The sequence below is a fragment of the Scomber scombrus genome, chromosome 22 (assembly GCF_963691925.1).
Source record: "Scomber scombrus chromosome 22, fScoSco1.1, whole genome shotgun sequence".
In the NCBI taxonomy this organism is placed as follows: Eukaryota; Metazoa; Chordata; class Actinopteri; order Scombriformes; family Scombridae; genus Scomber; species Scomber scombrus.
Window position 1 is genome coordinate 6385548 of NC_084991.1, and position 18947 is coordinate 6404494.

Genomic DNA, 18947 nt, shown 5'->3' on the forward strand with positions numbered 1-18947 from the left:
AACTGTAAAAGTAAACTCAAATATATATGTATATGTTATTTAGTTGCTTCTTTAGGCCAAATAAATATTACAAATACTTCATTTCAAATGGAAATTCAGCTCACTAAAAATATTTCAAAAATTACATTGAAACAACAGGTGATCATTAGCGTGTCTGTGTCTGTGTCGTTGTGTGAGTTGCCGAGGGCAAATTAGATTAAAATCTCTCCCAGTGTGATGTTAATGAAGCCATTATTGATGCTACAACCCCAGAGTCGCCTCCATTCTTCTCTCTGTCCCGTTTTCTTTGCTTTCATTCATTTCTCTCATCAGTCTTTCCTGCTTTGTGCCAAAGTGTGAACGACAGCAGAGTTTCACAGTAAGAACTGGTTCATATCACACTGGATTCCCCCTTTCTTTCCTTCCTTCTCTCTTTACATTATCCACTTATATTACACAGCCATAAAATACCATGTCAAGCTGCATGTGGTGAGGTCAGACTGGTCAGGCTATAGTTTCCCTTACTTTAAAATATATTGGTCTTATATTTGTCATTCTTGTCACTACTATATGGCACAATATAGCAATCTGATCATATGTCCAAAATTTCATCTATCATTTTCTCATGAGAATTCAACTATTACTTACAAAGTCCCATTCATCACATATTTCCAAAGTGCATTTTCTTTAAATAAAGGAGTGTTAACCTGTTTTCCATGAATGAACTTCCATGCTGTTAACCTTGACCCCTCCCCTGCTTACCCCCTCAATCCCCAAAGGGAACACAACGGAAATAAGCCTTAAGCCTTAATTGTGTTATTCTGACACTCAATGACCTGGTGGAGCTGGTGTTTTTGAAATGAAACTGTCAAATAAGATCAATCAATCAATCAATCAATCAATTAATCATGTTCTGGTTGACTCTAAGGGAGAGCATGCACTGGAAAGAAACTCTTATCAGATGGGGTTTTAATTCCACTTAAGGCCTCAGGAGTGAGTCACTGCTCAGACCTTTTTCCGGCTTTTCGAGGACCCATAGGTGGTCTGTTTTTAGCTCTTCATCCAGCTATTCAGCAGCATGCCCCCCCTGCAAGAGCAAAGCTTCTTTACTTTTAGCATCAGTGTCTTATGGGGGAAAAAACAGGATAGAAGAAAAAGCGAGTGAAAGAAGTGTGAAGTACGACAGCCCCGTGGCTGCATCTGTATCAGGGTTTGTTGAATATTCATCGATGCATGAGATTTTACAGATGATACAGGAGGGGGTTTGTTTTCACCGCGGATGACTGCAAGGCTTCACGGGTTCGTCATGAAAACCGTACGAAGAAGTAACTCAGAACCGATTTTAACTGTTGTATTTGAGCGCACGCCGTCGCATCCATGTGACAGCAGCAAATGTATGCAAGACTTCACCCTGTGTTTTGATCCTGCTGCTGTCTGCAGTAAACAATAGGATTATACACTGTTCACACGGACAGACTTAATGCAGTGGATATGATGATAGCTGTCCATGACCTAAATCTGACTCTGCACAGGGCTTTCATCTTCTTGGAGGGTAGGTTGTTGCACACATTGAGAGATCCAAAAAAGAGAGATTGTATTGTTTAATTCCCCTTTTATTTATTCATGATAATATCATCTGTATTTCCCTTTTTATTCTATTATGATGATGTCACAGTGACACCTGCTCCATCCTCCTCCTTTCCCATTGGCTCCTCTCATATCTCACCTGTTCACTATTTCTCTCATTGAGTTTCCTGCTCCTCCAATCACCTAATCTAATCACAGCTTTATCCTTATAATTCCAAGCATAAATATATAGGGCACAGTGGCTCAGTAACATACTTTGCCGGATTGTGTATGTTGCCTGTAAATGCCTATTTGCCCTAGTTTTGACCCCACTGGTAACATAAATATGACATTTGCTCGTGTTTCATGTCCTTTACATTATCACGATTAATACCCACTATGTATATGGCATTAAAAAACAGTGCTCTTCAAGCCACTTAAGCGTAATTTTCCCTTTCAAAACATAAGTTTTGTACGTCTCACCTAAATGTTAATAAAAGTGTTTATTTTTAAATGTATGCCTCTCATTATTATCAATTAGGACACTTGATAATATTGTTTATATTATCTAGCAGACATAAGCTCAGTATTCTACAAGTTAAACATACTGGTTAATATTAAATATACTGGTTAGCACAGTGTTCATGTTTAAAAATAAGCCATGTGTTGTGTGTTTTCTTTTTTTAACAGATGTAGCAGAATCTGTCAGACTGAGCAGTAGCTAATCCTATCATAGTTAGGAAGAAGAAGAAAGAGGCAGACTGATAGAGAGATAGGAAGTGGTGCAAAACAAAAAGATAAGGGAACGAGAGACAGGTTTGGGTAGCATACGTATGAGGGAGAGCAACAAAGTTCAGGTGAAAGGTGTGTGTGTGCGTGCGTGCGTGTGTGCGCTCGCTTTAGTGTTATCCCTTGTCCCTCAGAAGAGAGAAGAAGGATGGATAAGTACGTGAGAGAGAGAGAAAAGAGAGCAAAGCTGGAGGGAAGTAAATGCACCGCTAGCATGAGAATCAGTTAGTCAAGTGGCGTGCACAGACCTTCACACACATTCAAATATATATATACACACACACACACACACACAGGCACACACACGGAATCTTCCATCTCTGAATTCATACATCATTGTATCCTCTACTGTCCCTGAGTGAAAATTGCCACCATGAAATGGATAGCTGTGTGTGTGAAAGAGTAAGAGAGGGAGAGAGAGAAAATAACAGTAATATCAGAGTGGTGCAGCACAGCCCTGCACCTTGTAAAGTGGTATATGTGATAGCCAGTGACAGTGGTTGTGCATGTTTCCTATGAGAGAAGGAGACAGGTGTATTCATTTCATTCAATTTCTGCCGACGTTCCAAAACTTTTGTTGACAGTTCGCATATTAAAAAAAAGTCGATTTCTGCAGCGTACACAAACAGAACATGACAACCACAGTCAGTTTAGTCTTGCACCTTGTTCAAAGTGTTACAGAAATGTTACTAGGTCCAACCTCCAATAGTAAAACTGCTGTTATGTAAAAGTAACTCGTGCACTTATTCAGACATGAGCCTAACATTAAATTGCCGTCACATTTACATAATTAGGTGCAAGTATGGCAATAGGGTTATGCATGATACTAATGTTCAGGCATAATTGGAGAAGTAATCAGACTGTCTTGTAATGAAGTGAAGAGAAATAGAAAGGAGATTTTTTTAATATCTGCCGCGTGCCCACAGAGAGTTGGAAAATGCAAATGTTAGCGAGTTGCTCTTCCAGCGAGCTGAATGGCGTCGGGATGAAATGTATCCCCTGAATGACAGGAAAAGCCTGTCACTCATCACATGCCCAAAGTCGCACAGCAGCTGGTTGTGGTTTCTCCTGTCAGTGTGTGTGGTTTTTGGAGATACAAAATGATGCTAATAATCTCTCTCTCTCTCTCTCTTCTGCAGTTGCGGCAGCGGAGCCTTTGGTACGAGGCTTGAGGAAACTCCCCGAAGATATCGACTGGTCATACTCAGGTTAGTATGAACCAGGTGCTATTTGTGCATAAAGATAAAAGATATATTGCACATGTCAATCATAAAAACTCTTTAGTAGCAATTTTAATGCACACAGAATAAAATAAGAGCAGTGAGGTAAACTTGAAAACACAAAAGCTGTTTCTCTAGATTCTTACATGATTTAAACTGTTGATTGTTCAAGCAACCATCAGTGACTGGAGCTTTCAATTGGAATACCCTCCAAAGATAGAACCGCTCTTTTTTTTTGCCTCTCTAAATCACACAGACGCTTCCTAAAACAAACACAACAAGGGACAGCTCCACCAGTTTGGTAAATGTCAGTCTGAACAGTCTAAATATCACATGAATCGCAGGAATTATCTGTCAACATCTCCCATGGGGTAGCCTTGATCTGCCTCGGACCATATGGTTAGCTGACATCGGCTAACTCAGCAGTGCCCCCCTACTGTGCTAAGCTGTGGTCCAACAGAAACAAAGAGTGGACACAAACAGACAGTAATGGTCCCGGAGGGAGAGATTAGCTTCTTACTGGTCAAGAGGAATCAGAAGCAGCGATAGGACTCGAGGGGCTAAATTCGGAGCGATTAAACGTATTAACCCGCACCTCAGATGGATTGCTGGTGAACACTTAAACATGACATTTGAATAATATTAGGAGTATAATATGATGGATTACGGTCAACGTGCACTGGATTTCAGTTGGACTTTTGAGTTTGCATCAGCAGTAACTTAATACCATTCTGGTGTGCTGTCAGGAGAGTGGAAGATAAACAGTCAGGCTGATATCAATGAGATAAAATTGCAAACAGTAACATAACCTAACGTATTGAAGGGCTATTGCTGAAAAAATGTTGGTTATAAATGAAAAAAAAACAGGGTTTGATTTAAAAATAGTAAGTATTCTAACTTAAACCTACTTTTTTAAGGCTTTAATGGCAGATTTTGGCTTATTTTTTATTCTACTTATACTTATACATTAGTTCTCAGCTGTTAAAGCATAACCAGAAGCCACATTATAAACACAAGATTTTATTACCACACATGTATTAAAATGTTAAATAAGTTTATTATAATGAAATGAATAACAGAAACTAATAAGTGTGCCATAACCAATTTAGAATGAATCACATGAATTGCTTTTCATGGGTCTTATCATTCCATTAAATAGACTTAGCACACAGTGTTTAATATGAAACCTGTTTCTGTGCTATGTTTTAATGGACTTCTATTAGTTAAACTAGAAACACGCACATGTAACCGTTACAGCTGTGAGATTTTGTTTATTGGACTTGTATCTTCTCATGTATGTCCTGCAGCATGAATATCAATATTCACAGGTATTTTCATTTTGCAGTTTGTTTTCTTCCCCTCTGTCAAATCTTTGCCATCAATTCCCAGGCACACACACTCTGTTTGTTAAAGTGTAATGGGTTTGTTTTTGTGTGTGTGTGTGTGTGTGATACACTGAAAATGGTCACGAATGATGAAAAGCTTATCTGCAATAGGAATGAAGTGGAGACGTGCCTTCTTCTCCCTCCTTGTCTTCTCTGTTCAATTTGTAATCTTTGTTTTTTTCTTTGTTGTTTTTTTGTTGTTGCTCTCTCTCGTTCTTTCTTTCTTCATATTTCACTCTGTACTTCTCATTTTCCTCTCTGCTGGGTTTCGAAGTTCATCATCACAACTAAAAAGCAACACTGTGGCAGTTCATTTGGATTCACTGTAACTGTAGCTATTCCTGGTGTGTATGTGTGTGTGTATGTGTGTGTGTATGTGTGTGTATATGTGTGTGTGTGTGTGTGTGTGTGTGTGTGTGTGTGTGTACACGATCTTGTTTTTCTGACCAGCTCTGTTTCCTGCCTTGTGCTGTGCACTGAGCCGTCAGTAAAAGCATTAACATGTGAAAGAAACGCACTTCATTGTGAGGCACCGTGCACAGCTTTTTAGTTGGGTCAGAAGTAGGGGGGACGTGAGGAAATAAAGAGAAATAAAGAAAAGAGGTGGGAGGAGGGTGGGGGGGCAGGAGAGTGAGAGGGTGAGTGAGTGACGGAGAGAAAGAACTCAGCTGAAAGAAAGAAAGAGAGAGGTATAGAGAAGTTTAAAATTAGGCTACATCGAAATCACAATACACCTTTTCAAACTGCTTGCGTCAAACAAACCTAGGATGTTCTGTTTAAACTTTTAAGTAACTCCGTATCACTGTTGTCACTCTTCTCATTAGGCTAGTATTTTTTAATATGAGCGACTATCTCCAAACACACAGATTTGGGAAGGGTTATAATGTGATCACTGGAGCTGCTTCCATAAGGAGGAATTACAAATGAAAATTCCCGTATTGTGTCTGACAGATGTTTATGCATTTTCACTCACAGCACTTAAAACCCATCTCATGTACATAATCTGGTTGAGCATATGGTTTATGTAAAAGCACTACAGCTTCTCTTAAAGTTGTAATCCTTGAAATGCTTGAGTCGGCAATACCCTTGGTTACCGTGGTAATAACGGTTGTGACTTGACACGACAAATACTCCTTGAGCTGCTACTTTGTCACAAATACGTGATTCCATTGCTCCATTTTACTCTGTGTTTTTCTCAGTTGAATGCTTTTAATATAAAACAGCTGCAGTATGAAATGTTCAGTTTTCATTAGCAGTAACTTGCTCTCAGAATACACAGCGATACAGTACTGCTGGATTTCACGCCACAGTTCCTGTGAATCCCCTGAGCAAAAGGTACGTGATTTGAATCAAGTGGAGCAATGACCCTAACACAGTCTGCCTGCAGGTCTCCTCTGTGGGGATGCCTACAGCGCAGGCTCCACTGTCAAGACAGGAAATGCCACCAAAATAAAACAAAATGCAGATGATCCAGTGTCAAGTTATCGCAGCTGTCAAATACATTCTCCCAGTGCAGTAACGTTATGATATGATAGTTCTTTAAGTGTAGTGATATATATTTAATCCATCAACATACCAAGGCTAATTCATGCTTTCCGCCTCCATGGACAGCTGTGGACTCGCACACGGACTGTGAACACAGACGCATCTCACATGTGCATACTAATAAACAGGGTTACAGTGTGATAACTTTGCAGAGTTGTAAAATCCATAAGTCCAATAACTCCAACTGGTCTTACTGGATCGTATTTTATTGTCTCACCAGAATTTTAAACAACACACCAACACAGGACTGTTTTCAGTCTGTATGCAGCTGAGGAGTTCATGCATGATGCTGAACAACAATGAAAAGTGGAAAAAGTGGCTTGCAGTGTGCACAGGCTGCATGTGGATGTCTATATAGGGGTAATTAATTAAGAGGCCCAAACTATAGAAAAGTTTAGTGTGGTGTCTTGTCAAGAGTGTGTAACTGCATTCATTTGAAACTTTGTTCTTTCTTTGCAAAGGTACATTTTCTGTGTGTGTGCTTAAAAAACGTACAATATTTCAAGTATTTTTATTTATTTAAAGGTAGCCTGTGGAATTTCTGACCTCTAGTAGAGCTACGGAGCAGTTTTTATTTTATATATTTATACTGTATATTTATGTATTTTATATAACTAGGTCCCCATTTTGTTTGTTGCACATGCATGGGCATGTTGCAGATGTTTTATGAGGACGTTCAATTTTGTGTTTGATGTTATCTACTTGTGGCAGAGATTGAATTTTCTCATTTATTTGTATATTCATATATTGAAAAAAATTAGACCAGTTATGCTTGGTCTAGCTTGGTTTCTATATTTTGGATTTTAACTTGCTCTTAATTTAAAATCTTGCTTTTTAAAATCTGCACAGTCACATTTGTGCAGGAAGGATTTGCTTCTCCTCTGCCTCCGTGCTGTTCTCGTCCCCCCTCTCTCTCTCTGCTTAGTCTCCAGGGGGTCCCTGGGATCCTTCTGCCTGGAAGACACCCCCCAGGGCCCCATCTGCTATGTGTGTGCGTCTGTATGTGAGTGCTTGTGAGAAATTGCGCTCTGATAACTCAGGGTTATCTCAGCACAGCAATGGGACAAAATACAGTTTTATAGAATACTGCTCAGATATCTCACAACAAAACAAAAAGTTCCACTACTATAAAGACTTCTTAGAGGTGATGAATTAAAAGATGTAGGGGCTCCCTTCTTTCTTTAAACATGTGCAATACAATATTATATAATATTATTAGACATTTCCAAAGAATTGCTAACCACAGAACAAAATCAGTATAAATTGTCAGAATAGAAAAGATCAGATTCAGTCAGATGTTGATTTTTATTGATCTCTATCATCGGAGCAGAGACAAGAATGAGAATAAGCTGTAAGAGAATATGATTAAATTAAAATGATGAATTAATTATAGAATAACTCCAGTATCTTTTGTCCATCTGCCTTTTTCTATACCTCTGTGTCTCTTCTTGTATCTCTCTTCTGTCTGTTCTCTCTCTTTTTGGTCCAACTAAGTCATAGCTGGAGGCAATGCAGGTTTTGATATTCCCCTAGTGCATTTGTTTGGGGAACCCACACATGCACAGATTTTTAATATGAATATCTCCACTTATCCAATCTAGTCCTCTAACCATTGCTTGATGTTCTACTTGTTCTGATTGGAAAGAGAAGTGGACTGTGATACACACATGCACCAAATGATTTGCATGTTCACAATTAGAATCAGGTCACACTCTTGGTTCAATTGTGCAGAGATTTCCAAGAAAACATCATGCTGCATCTTCTCTGCATTTGTACAGCAGACTAACTGGCAGACACAGGATTAGACTCATGATGTATGTGATGGCTCCATCTTGACAAAACTCACAATAAGTAATTCATGGAAATACTAGTTTTGGTCGATATGAGGGTGTCAACATTGATTATACATTCACTGGTATGTAAACAAAACATTTAGGTTTCTGAGGACTTGGAAACATTCTAAGATATAGAAATATGTCAGCACACTGCAACCATTAAAGCTCGCCCACACCAAGTACAATAACTATATCTATATAGTTTTAATCATTTAAACTCAAGTGGATGACATAGTCCACACCACAACTATAACGACATCAACAGTGGTGAACAATGTAGTTGGAATGACTTTCAGAGCGATTTGTTGAAGGATAAAAACACTGACAGCCAATCAAAATCCTTCCTCTAAACCATACTGCACAACAATGTCTCCATCTAGCCTCACATTTCCAATAAAACTTCAAAATCTGCAAATATCATCTTAATTATGGGAAACAGACTGATGATTTCTTTAGATAGGTTTGTCTCTCTTTATTATACAAATATGATGGAACTTTGTTCTCCATTATAATGTGAGCAAACAAAGTTAGTGAATCTTTTAGGCTTCAGGTATGTACTCATACCGTGTGACTCTGCCACAGCTCAATAAAAGCTGCTCATCTGTGTACTTTTGCACATCGTGCTTCAACGTCTGCTGCTGTGGGTCGGGTCAATTTGGTCTGTAAATACTGAAACATCACAGCAGCTAACGTCCCAAAATACTACTGAGCAACACACTGAATCACCACCCGCCTGTGAACTCTTCTGGTTTTCTTTTATTTGTCTGTATAACATACATCAGTAACAGCTCATCAATATCCATTTTCAGTAGCTGCTTACCCAGCTGGAACGTGCAGTGCGTGCTTGACACCGCTGTTTACAGGACGTTATCATTCATAAGTGTGGATGCTCACATAGTTATTGTTATGGTTATCAGTCTCAGGTGGGTTAAAGGGCCGTCCACACTATATTTGCATGATGTCATCACAGGCAGCGAGTTGGCTCTTGCTCAGTCCCCCTGCCGCTCTCACCAAACTCATCACATACACTAAACCTCGCTGTTGTCCCTCTCTTGATAGCTGCCTGGTCCATATTTAGTAACTGCGGTGCTGAAAGCTCCACCACTGTGCTGTAAATGATAGCTGAGAAACTATATTTGAAAACATGATACTGTAATTGAATGAATCTGTTAACAGCTCTTTTTATGACGTCACTTGCAACTTATGAAACATTCATGTTAGAAATGTTTGCTTTAATATTTTGCATATGAGGATTTACACAGTCTGACAGTCATACAAACCATTAGAAAAGCAGCACAATCCATTTCACTCACCAAGACTAACTCAATCCAACACAGTGTAAACTGAAGATAATTGTATTTACAAGTTTGATTATTGCATGAAAGCAACAACAAATGGATGACTAATTAATTCATCATAATACTTATCTCTTGTGATGACTGTGAAATTAGCCAGTCTGCATCTCTTAGTGTGTATAGTGCTGTTTTTTTTTAATCACATATCCACAGTTATCTATTAGAAACCCTCAACCTGATTTGGCTCTAACGCTTGTAAGTACACCTCACCATTTCTTTGTTGTTTTTCACGGTCACAATTTTAATGAGAGGCTTTTTAGCATCCCATGGTAGTCTAAAAGCTGTTGTTAGTGCTTTTCAACCCTGATATGAAGAAAATGTCCTTGATCAGAGTCCTTTGAATCGCTCTAAACCACGCCAGCCGTTCATCTCATGTGTCTGTTGTCTCCTTTTCCGTCTACATGCATGTGTTCACCACCCACCACGCTCTCGACTGCTTCTCTTAGTCATCAAATACTTTAGGCTGGCTCCTCTTCTGCTCCAGTTATTGCTCAGACTGTGTGGCTGCTCCTGGAGCCTTGTGGGAGACATGAGGTAATGATGCAGAGGTGTGTATATGTGTGTGTGTGTCCCTCTAGTCGCAACCACACACTCTCAGTTCTTCCCACTTGTTTTCTGTCCTTGTTCCTTTCCTGCACCAGTATGTGGCTAGGTTAATGAGTTTTTGTAGGCTGTAATTTCTACACGCTGGCGTCCTCATACACCCAGGAGAGGTAACGCTCGTGTTTACCAACCTGCCCAAGTTTTATCTGTCTTCTACCAAAAGCCACAGGTTGGCAGATTAGTCTCTTGAGTTATAAAAACATTTCTCCAGGATCAATCTCATTGGTTAAAGTCAACCTCAGTTTTATTTTGTGGTGTGTAAGCTCAGATATACACTAAATCACTTCTCCTGTTCTTCAATATTTAACTGAATGACTCCACACGCTCGTCTTGTCATGATGGTCTCTTGCTCCTGAGACTTTTTCATGTTCTCACGTCTAGACAGAGCCGTCAGATATCACATGAAGGCATATGGCGACTCTGATTCATACCCGAGTTTCCTTTTTCCCCTTTATGAATAATCCGACAGATCTGATTGTCAGATATGGTGGCTGCTCGTGTGTGTAACAGTCTGTCATTAACATATAGTCCTGCTGAATGAGTGATGTGTGTGTGTGTGTGTGTGTGTGTGTGTGTGTGTGTGTGTGTGTGTGTGTGTGTGTGTGTGTGTGTGTGTGTGTGTGTGTGTGTGTGTGTGTGTGTGTGTGTGTGTGTGTGTGTGTGTGTGTGTGTGCGTGTGTGTGTGTGTGCGTATGCGTGCGTATGCCTTTCTCTGCCGTTCATAATAGATTCATAAGTAACTTAGATCTTGTCAGCTCCAGGCCTTTATGTCAGTCATATACAGTCTCTGTGTGTGTGTGTGTGTGTGTGTGTGTGTGTGTGTGTGTGTGTGTGTGTGTGTGTGTGTGTGTGTGTGTGTGTGTGTGTGTGTGTGTGTGTGTGTGTGTGTGTGTGTGTGTGTGTGTGTGTGTGTGTGCGCGCGCGTGCCCCATGAATGCATTCATAGAAATTGATTCTGCTGAATAAAAATGACTAAAATCTCCTTTCACACAAGAAACAATTCTTATTTCTCTGCTCTGTCGTCTGCTGTGTTCCAATAAAAAGAGCTTTGCTGCAAACCGAGATACTGATTGAAACGCACGACACGAGCTATGACAGAACAATTGCTTTCTAATAGTAAAATCCACCGAAGCTCCAAAGAAAGAGTGATTTGTTGTAAGCTGTTTTCCCCAGTGTGTCTATATAAGTTGCTCAAATATGCTGTATGTTGCATTAATTGTCAAATTAGCTCATGATAATGTTGCTCTTTCACCTCATTAACCCCATTAGTATCTGTCCTCCTCTTTTTCCAGCAGAGTGATTTTTCTATCAGCTCTCTGATTTATATTATCTGTAATCTCCAGAAACCCTTAAAGCCCTTTTCCTGATTTGTTCACTAAAGCAGTCCATCAGTTTTCTCTCAAATCAGTTTAGGAGACTCTCTGGGGGCCGGCCAGGGTTACGTAACGAATGTGGCTATCCGAGCTAGCACTGTAGCTAGCTAGCTAATCTGCTAGCATGTTAACCGCTGTCTTTAGCTGTGTGAGCTCTTTTTACAATGTTAATTCATAACCTAGTGAGTTTTAACATTAAAAAAAGTTTAAGTTACATTTTAGTAGGTATTAAATATGTAAAAAGATTATTTATTTTATGTTTATTTTACAGTAACATTGAGCTGATGTTTCTCCACTTACATTCTGAGCAGATATGGTTAACAAACCCACATATTATACAATCTGACTGGACAACTCTTATTAAATGTCAAAATATGATAAACTATTTCTGTTTTTATATGAATATTGATGGAGGGTAAAATGTCATGTTGGAGGGAGCACTCCCATAATGTTTTTTTTATGTTCAAAATGTTTTTCTTTATTACATTAAATAAAGGTCAAAGAATAAAAAACAGGACAGGTTGATTTAAAAGCTTCATCACATTTTTCCACTTGCTACAGAGTATTTTACCACTTTATCAAAGGCAGTTATGTGGTATGCTTTATCAGTTATTAATATTAACACAAATAGTCATGTTTAGCTTGCCAGGCTACCAAAAAGTAGACTTCTTTGGTCATGTGACCCTCATGGGAGTCTTGCAAATCCAACCTGGTGGCTCATAATTATAGAGGCTGTTACAATATGTCTTATGTGTGGCTACAGTGAAGGAATTAGGGGAATTTGTTAATTTAAAAGCCAATTATTGAGCAAAAGTGACAGACCGTTCCGGCTTCTCAAATATGGGAATTGGGAATTTTTTTCTCTGCCCTTTTTATTTTATTATTAATTGAATTATTTTGCATTTTGTACAGTTGGACAACATTATAATGTGCATTTTCTATTATTGCCACTATATGGACATTTTAATATTTCTTCTTTTGACTAAACCATTAATTGATTTATTAGAAGAGAATAAAAATTGATAATGGTAATAATCAGTTGTGGCAGTGAATTCATGAATTATCTAAATGAATGTGGTGAGGATTTAAAAAGCTCTGGAAGCATGAAATGAGGTTAAACTATTCGACTGCTTCTGGTGGATCGTGCGAGCCAGACAATAATATAGATTCAAAAGCACCACTGTGGGTTAAAGTCAACCGGCAGTTGCTTTTTTTTTTTGCTTTTAATATTTGATACATATTCAGCTATTTTTGCCAGCAGTGAAGCAAATAGAAGCAGACAGTCCCCCTAAACCCCCCCAACCCCCCCAAAAAAGTCAAGCCCTAGATTATTCAATTCAATAATCCTGTGTGTTTTCTGAACAGTTAGCTCGCTCAGCAGTGCAGAACCTTTTCACACAGGGTGAAATCGGAGTGTGTGTGTGTGTGTGTGTGTGTGTGTGTGTGTGTGTGTGTGTGTGTGTGTGTGTGTGTGTGTGTGTGTGTGTGTGTGTGTGTGTGTGTGTGTGTGTGTGTGTGTGTGTGTGTGTGTGTGTGTGTGTGTGTGTGTGTGTGTGTGTGTGTGTGTGTATGCGTGCTGTCAAAGAGAGCTTAATTGGTGTAAGTGTAGGTAGGAGGAAGGAGAGGCAGATAGGCACGAATGTGTGTGTGTGTGCACTTTTTTGTGTATATGCATACAGCACACTAGTATGAGTGTGGGCACACACAGACACACACGTCTTTTCTCTGTTTCGTGACAGATGTATAGATGGAGAGATGTAGAAGGATGAGATTGAATCAGCTCAGTCTTGTCTTCAGGAAGCCAAGTAAGCCGAAGGATTTTCATTCTATCTCCACCTTTCTTCTGAATTCTCCTCATGGTTGTCACCATTTCTACCTTTCTTCTTCCTTTTCTCTCCTGTCTTCTCTTTGTCCTGCTGTTTTCTCCCACCTCTTCTTTTTTTTTGGTCTCATCTATTTATTTCTCCCCTCTCGTCCCCAGTCTCCTCTTTATCACCTCCTCCTCCTCCCTCTGTGTCCTCTGCTGTAACTCCTTTCTTCTCTTTGTCCTCTGTGTACCCTCTCCTCCCTCTCTCTCTCTTGTCTCACCTCTCCTCTGCTGAGTGTGACGGGTGAGCTGAGAAATGAAATGATGAGGGTGTTGCGGGTAAAGAGCAGCAGGAGCAGCAGAAGGTGTAAATGGTTTATGTCTTGACCACTGTAGCAGCTGACGGCTCTCTTAGGAGCACAAAGTCTTCTGGAAGTTTCTTTACTTTTTTTCTGTCTGTTGTGGTGTTACAGCTTCAGTCCATAGATAAAAAATGAATTGGATTTACATTTTTAAACATATGATGTGAAATTGGGTTATTTTCATCCTGGTAACTTTACAAATGCACATAAATTAAATGCAAAAACTATCTACCATTTAATCTGAACTGTTTCTCTAAAACTGATTTAACACTCAATGGGAACAGATATATAAAAATAAAGGAGGAGGGAGAGAGGACAAAAGCAAAGAGAAAAATATAATAATGTAATACTGATTGTATTGCTTTTTTTAAAATCAAAACTGCACACACTCAGCTTTAAAAGTCTCATATAAATCTGACAACAATAGGTACGGGATCACACTGGCAGCATCAGCAGACTTTATTCTGGGAGTTCTGTGAAAAAGCAAGTGGAGCTCAGAGATATGAAATGTAATTTCCATATTTAATCATTGAGATTTTAGCCCTCGACTGCCTGCAAGTGGAATTGTGTGCACGTGTGTTTATGTGTTTAAAATGAAGAAAGGAAAGTCTAATTTTCAACTACTTGTTGCCATGGGAGCGAGATGTCAGAAAAGTAACTGTGTGTGCGTGAGTGTGACTGTGTGTTATGATGCTGATGGATGAGGCTGCGGGGGCCAGATGTGGTCATTCACACATCTGACAACCCCCGTTCTTTTAGCAGCACTCACACAGACACATGCACCATGCTGGTACTCTCATACAGAATAAAGGTAAAGATGGAAATGGCAAACTGACAGTATGTTAAATGATACAGACACACATACATCTCTTAATTAAATTGTGCAAGAAAAAACACACACGGTTTTGCTAAAAACACATAAAACTCTGACATAAAACAATCAAACATGTCTTTCATTCTGTTGTGGCCTCTAGTCTTAAAATTTCTCTTCAATCTTTGAAATGTCAGCTTTTATTTTCATATCATGTTGGCATCAGGAGACTCAGTGGCTGTAATTGTATCTGAAACCATGGCCCATAAAACTCAAACCACAACATGCAGCAAGTGAGTAAGTGATTGTATGCATTTTTGTGATTCGGGGGAAATGTTCCGCTTTCACATTATGCTGCTCCATGAAAATCAGACGTTCAAATGAGTTGTGCAGCCTCACACTATGCGACACTTTCATGATTGATGTGCATCTTTTACACTGTAAGCTATTATCTATGACAGATTGGTTGTAAATTATAGACTGAACACCCTCCAAATGATAAATGGACTGCATTTGTATAGCGTCTCTCTGGTCCTCTGACCACTCAAAACGCTTTTTACACTACAAACTACATTCAGCCATTCACACACTGATGGCACAGCCTTAGGGAGCAATTATGGGTTCAGCATCTTGCCCAAGGAAACTTTGACATGTGGACTGGAGGAGCCGAGAGTCGAACCACGGATCTTCCAATTAGTGGACGACCCGCTCTACCTCCCGAGCCACAGCTGCCCCATGAAGGTTAACATTTTAAAAACCAATGTCAACCAACCAAAAATGTGGAAAACGTGTATCTTGTATATTAACGTGGCACATTTGAACATTTGTGTCCAGAAGCTGCAGTATTACAGGAAGAAATTGAACAACTGTTGCTCGCACACTTTGCATGTTTGATTGGTAAACAACTTTAAAGAATACAGAGCAGAATATTTTCACCACTTCTCTCGAGTCTATTTTGACAGGTTCAACTGCAGCTGCCAAATCAGGCAGAAATACAGCAAAGTTGAAATTGATTTTGCTGAACTTGGGTTAAACAAGTTCTCTCTCTCTCTCCCTCTCTGACACACGCTGACACACAGAACAAGGAATGTAAAGCCAATACCTGTTAAGTCATGTGTGACCAGTTACAGTTGAACCATCTGCTCTGACCCCGTTAGACCCATTGTCTTTATTGTTTACTGTAAAACCTGCACACAAATGACAAGGTATTGACAAGAAGCTTCTAATGATGAATTTCCATTATACAGTCATGTCTTAGAGTAGGTCTGCTCGTGATATTGTACATTACTAGAAATCTATCTTTTAAAAATATGGCATTAAGTTGGACAGAATGTAGTAGTGTTTTGTTTAATAGCAATCATGGGAGTGTTTAGAACTGTTATCTTGCGATGTTTTTCATTAATTAAGCAATGACATTAAGGATTCTTTTTACTTTATTCATCTGAAATCTAACCCAGTGCTTGATTACATTACTGAAGTGTCTCCTAATCATAGAATGACATATACTACTATATACTACTATATAACCATTTTTGGACCATTCATAGTGTGTTATCTACCACTGCTCCAATCTTTTCTATTATGAATTCACTTCAGAAATATTAGTCAGAATAATTAACGCAGTTAAGGCGAGTTTACTGTGAGACTTCCCAGAATGCGTTTGGAGGAAATGAAACACATCCGCTCATGCAAAGGCGAGGAACACACACACATACACGCAGCTTTTCAGTGTGTAAACAGGTAACTTGTACATGCAAATACTATTTTAAACACCCGTGCACACGCTACAGGTCAGTAAACGTGAAGGTATTATACAGTATGTGCTTTAAAAATAAATTAAAAAAAGCACACACACACAAAGAGTCAGTAGATAAGTAAGGTAAGTATAGATGGTGTGATTCGCAGTCATGAATAAATTCACACACACACACACACTGCATGTCCTTCAATTGAAACACAAATCGTCAACACAGACACACGCTCATAAATAAACAATTCACTTCCACGCAAAGATTTAGCAGCGATATTTAGCAACACATTTCACACTGGATGAGTTTTCTTCTTTGCGATGCAAAAGAAAAATGTCAATTTTGCTTTTCGTTTTTCATGCTGCGTTGATTAGTTTTGTGTTGCGCGCTCTGCTGCAAATTTTGCTTGTCCTGACGCTGTTCATTCTTTTACATTATTCATGTGAAAGCACCGTCTTGTTAAAACACATGCACACACACCCACACACACCCAACATCAATAAGATTAAAGAAGGATTCATGCTGTGCGTTCCTTTAAAAAAAAAAAAATCACAAATACATATCCACACACAAAGAAGATCAACAAACAGAATATAAAACATGCACACAAAGACACACACACACACACACACACACACACACACACACTTAGTGAGACAGTATACAGCATATAGTGTGACTTGAGGCCAACCACTTATGTTTGACCTACAGTTTGACCATCTGCCCTCGATAGTCGAACCCATTTAACAGACTTCACTCTATTTGTAAACAGCACTGCCACTGTAAACAGCAATCAATGTGTCTAAATGTATTTTACAAGTACATAAAGAGCCTATAATAAGCTGCTGTGGTGGAAGAAGTGAAAATACTGCCGGAACCAGCTTTAAGGGATGTCACTTTCAGATGAGTAGTCTTTGAACACTTGTGTCTCTCCATGTACAGGTGCTCTGAACCAGCGTAACTGGGGTAAGAAGTACCCTACCTGTAACAGCGCCAGGCAGTCTCCCGTGGACATCGACGAGACGTTCACGCAGGTCAGGCTGCAGTACCAAAACCTACAGCTAGAGGGCTGGGACAGACTGACAGCAGAGGCCACCACCATCCACAACGACGGGAAAACAGGTAAGCCCCCAGGAACAGCACCAAGCATTGAAGCCAATTTGACATAGCGGCCACACATGTTACAACATCACATGATGCTGTTGGGCCCAAAAATACTTTTTTCATAGACATAGTTTTTAAAAGTAATTAAAAACTTCTCCTTTCAATTTAGCTTTAAATGAGCTTTTCTATCTGTCACTACTGCACTTGTTTTAATAGTTGGATTTACTTGGTTATATATTGTGAACTATTTTTATTGTTATTTTTATTCTTATATCCATCATATATTACATTCATGTTTTTGTTTCTTTGTTCTTTGTAACATTGCTTTATGCTCCTTTTTATGTTCCTTTTATGTCAAGCACTTGGTGTATGTAATTTCTCTTGTTGTAAAGCACTTTAAGCTGCATTTGTTGTATGAAAGGCACAATACAAATAAAAGTTATTAGTATTATTATTATTACTTACATTTTAAGAGAGACATCTGTTAATCAGTGGATAAATTTGTCTGAGTCTCACAACTCCTTCAAAATGACTCATTTTACTATCAGAATTTGATCCATTTGGTCCGATCACATTTAGAAAGTCCTGAAGAGTTTCATTATTAAATCATTTTATCCTCATTCAAGTTCGTCAGAGGGTTAAACCAGAAGTAGCCGGCTCAGTCAGCTGAAGTCGCTAATGTGCTTGCTCTGTGGGCCCAACGATGCAGAAGCTATGTGCCAGTGAGCAGCTTTCATAGGAATGAACGGAGCCTCGCCTCTGACACTGTATCCAGTTCTCTTTACACATCCATGATGTCAGTGCTCTCCCACTCTGCTTCCTGCGTCTGTTGTTATACTATTGGTTTTCTCAATTTTCAGATATAAGTCTTACTAATCCATATGAATTCCAAGTATGAATTGTCCTTACCAGCCTAAACAAATGATCTTTTTTCAAGTCAACTTCAAGCTGCTGTCTTATATTCAAGTCTATGGTTGACTTATGTTGCATTTTGGCAATGAAATCTGAATTCTAAGCAATACGAAGCAGGAATGGGAAGTATGGGAAGCAAATTCAGAATTTTTTGATACATTTCATTAAAAACAAATAAAGCCATGTTTGAAATGTCATCCTGCAGTAAATCATACCTCAAGCTGTTCCACTTGTATTGAAACATGAGTGACTTGTAGGATTTTTCTTTTTTTCATTTCAACTCCACACGAGAGAATATTAAAACAACATCCAGAGGACGGAGATATTCTGTAGATTCAATCTATGGAAATGATTTTGACATCATTCTGGCGCTGTAAAACACAAAATCTTAATCCTTGGATGTGGAAAGAAGCTTAACTTTCCAGAAGCAGGAAAAAAAGGAGTAACAACACAGAGGTTAATGGAGGAGAGAAGCAGCTAGGATTTAAAGGGGAAGAAGTCAGACAAACAAAGAAAAGAAAAGGAGAGAGAGAGAAAAGGCCAAGTAATTGAG

At 39.1% G+C, this 18947-nt stretch overlaps 1 protein-coding gene across 1 annotated transcript in view; it reads left to right on the forward strand.

Annotated features, from left to right (window-relative positions):
* Window positions 1-1473: 1473 nt before the first annotated feature.
* ptprz1b (protein tyrosine phosphatase receptor type Z1b) overlaps window positions 1474-18947 on the forward strand; it is a 37281-nt gene continuing 19807 nt past the window's right edge. The window contains exons 1-4 of the mRNA XM_062444210.1: window positions 1474-1531; window positions 3474-3542; window positions 8337-8399; window positions 17321-17500. Of these exons, the coding sequence (XP_062300194.1) occupies window positions 1474-1531; window positions 3474-3542; window positions 8337-8399; window positions 17321-17500 (370 nt within the window). The remainder of the gene's footprint in view (window positions 1532-3473; window positions 3543-8336; window positions 8400-17320; window positions 17501-18947) is intronic.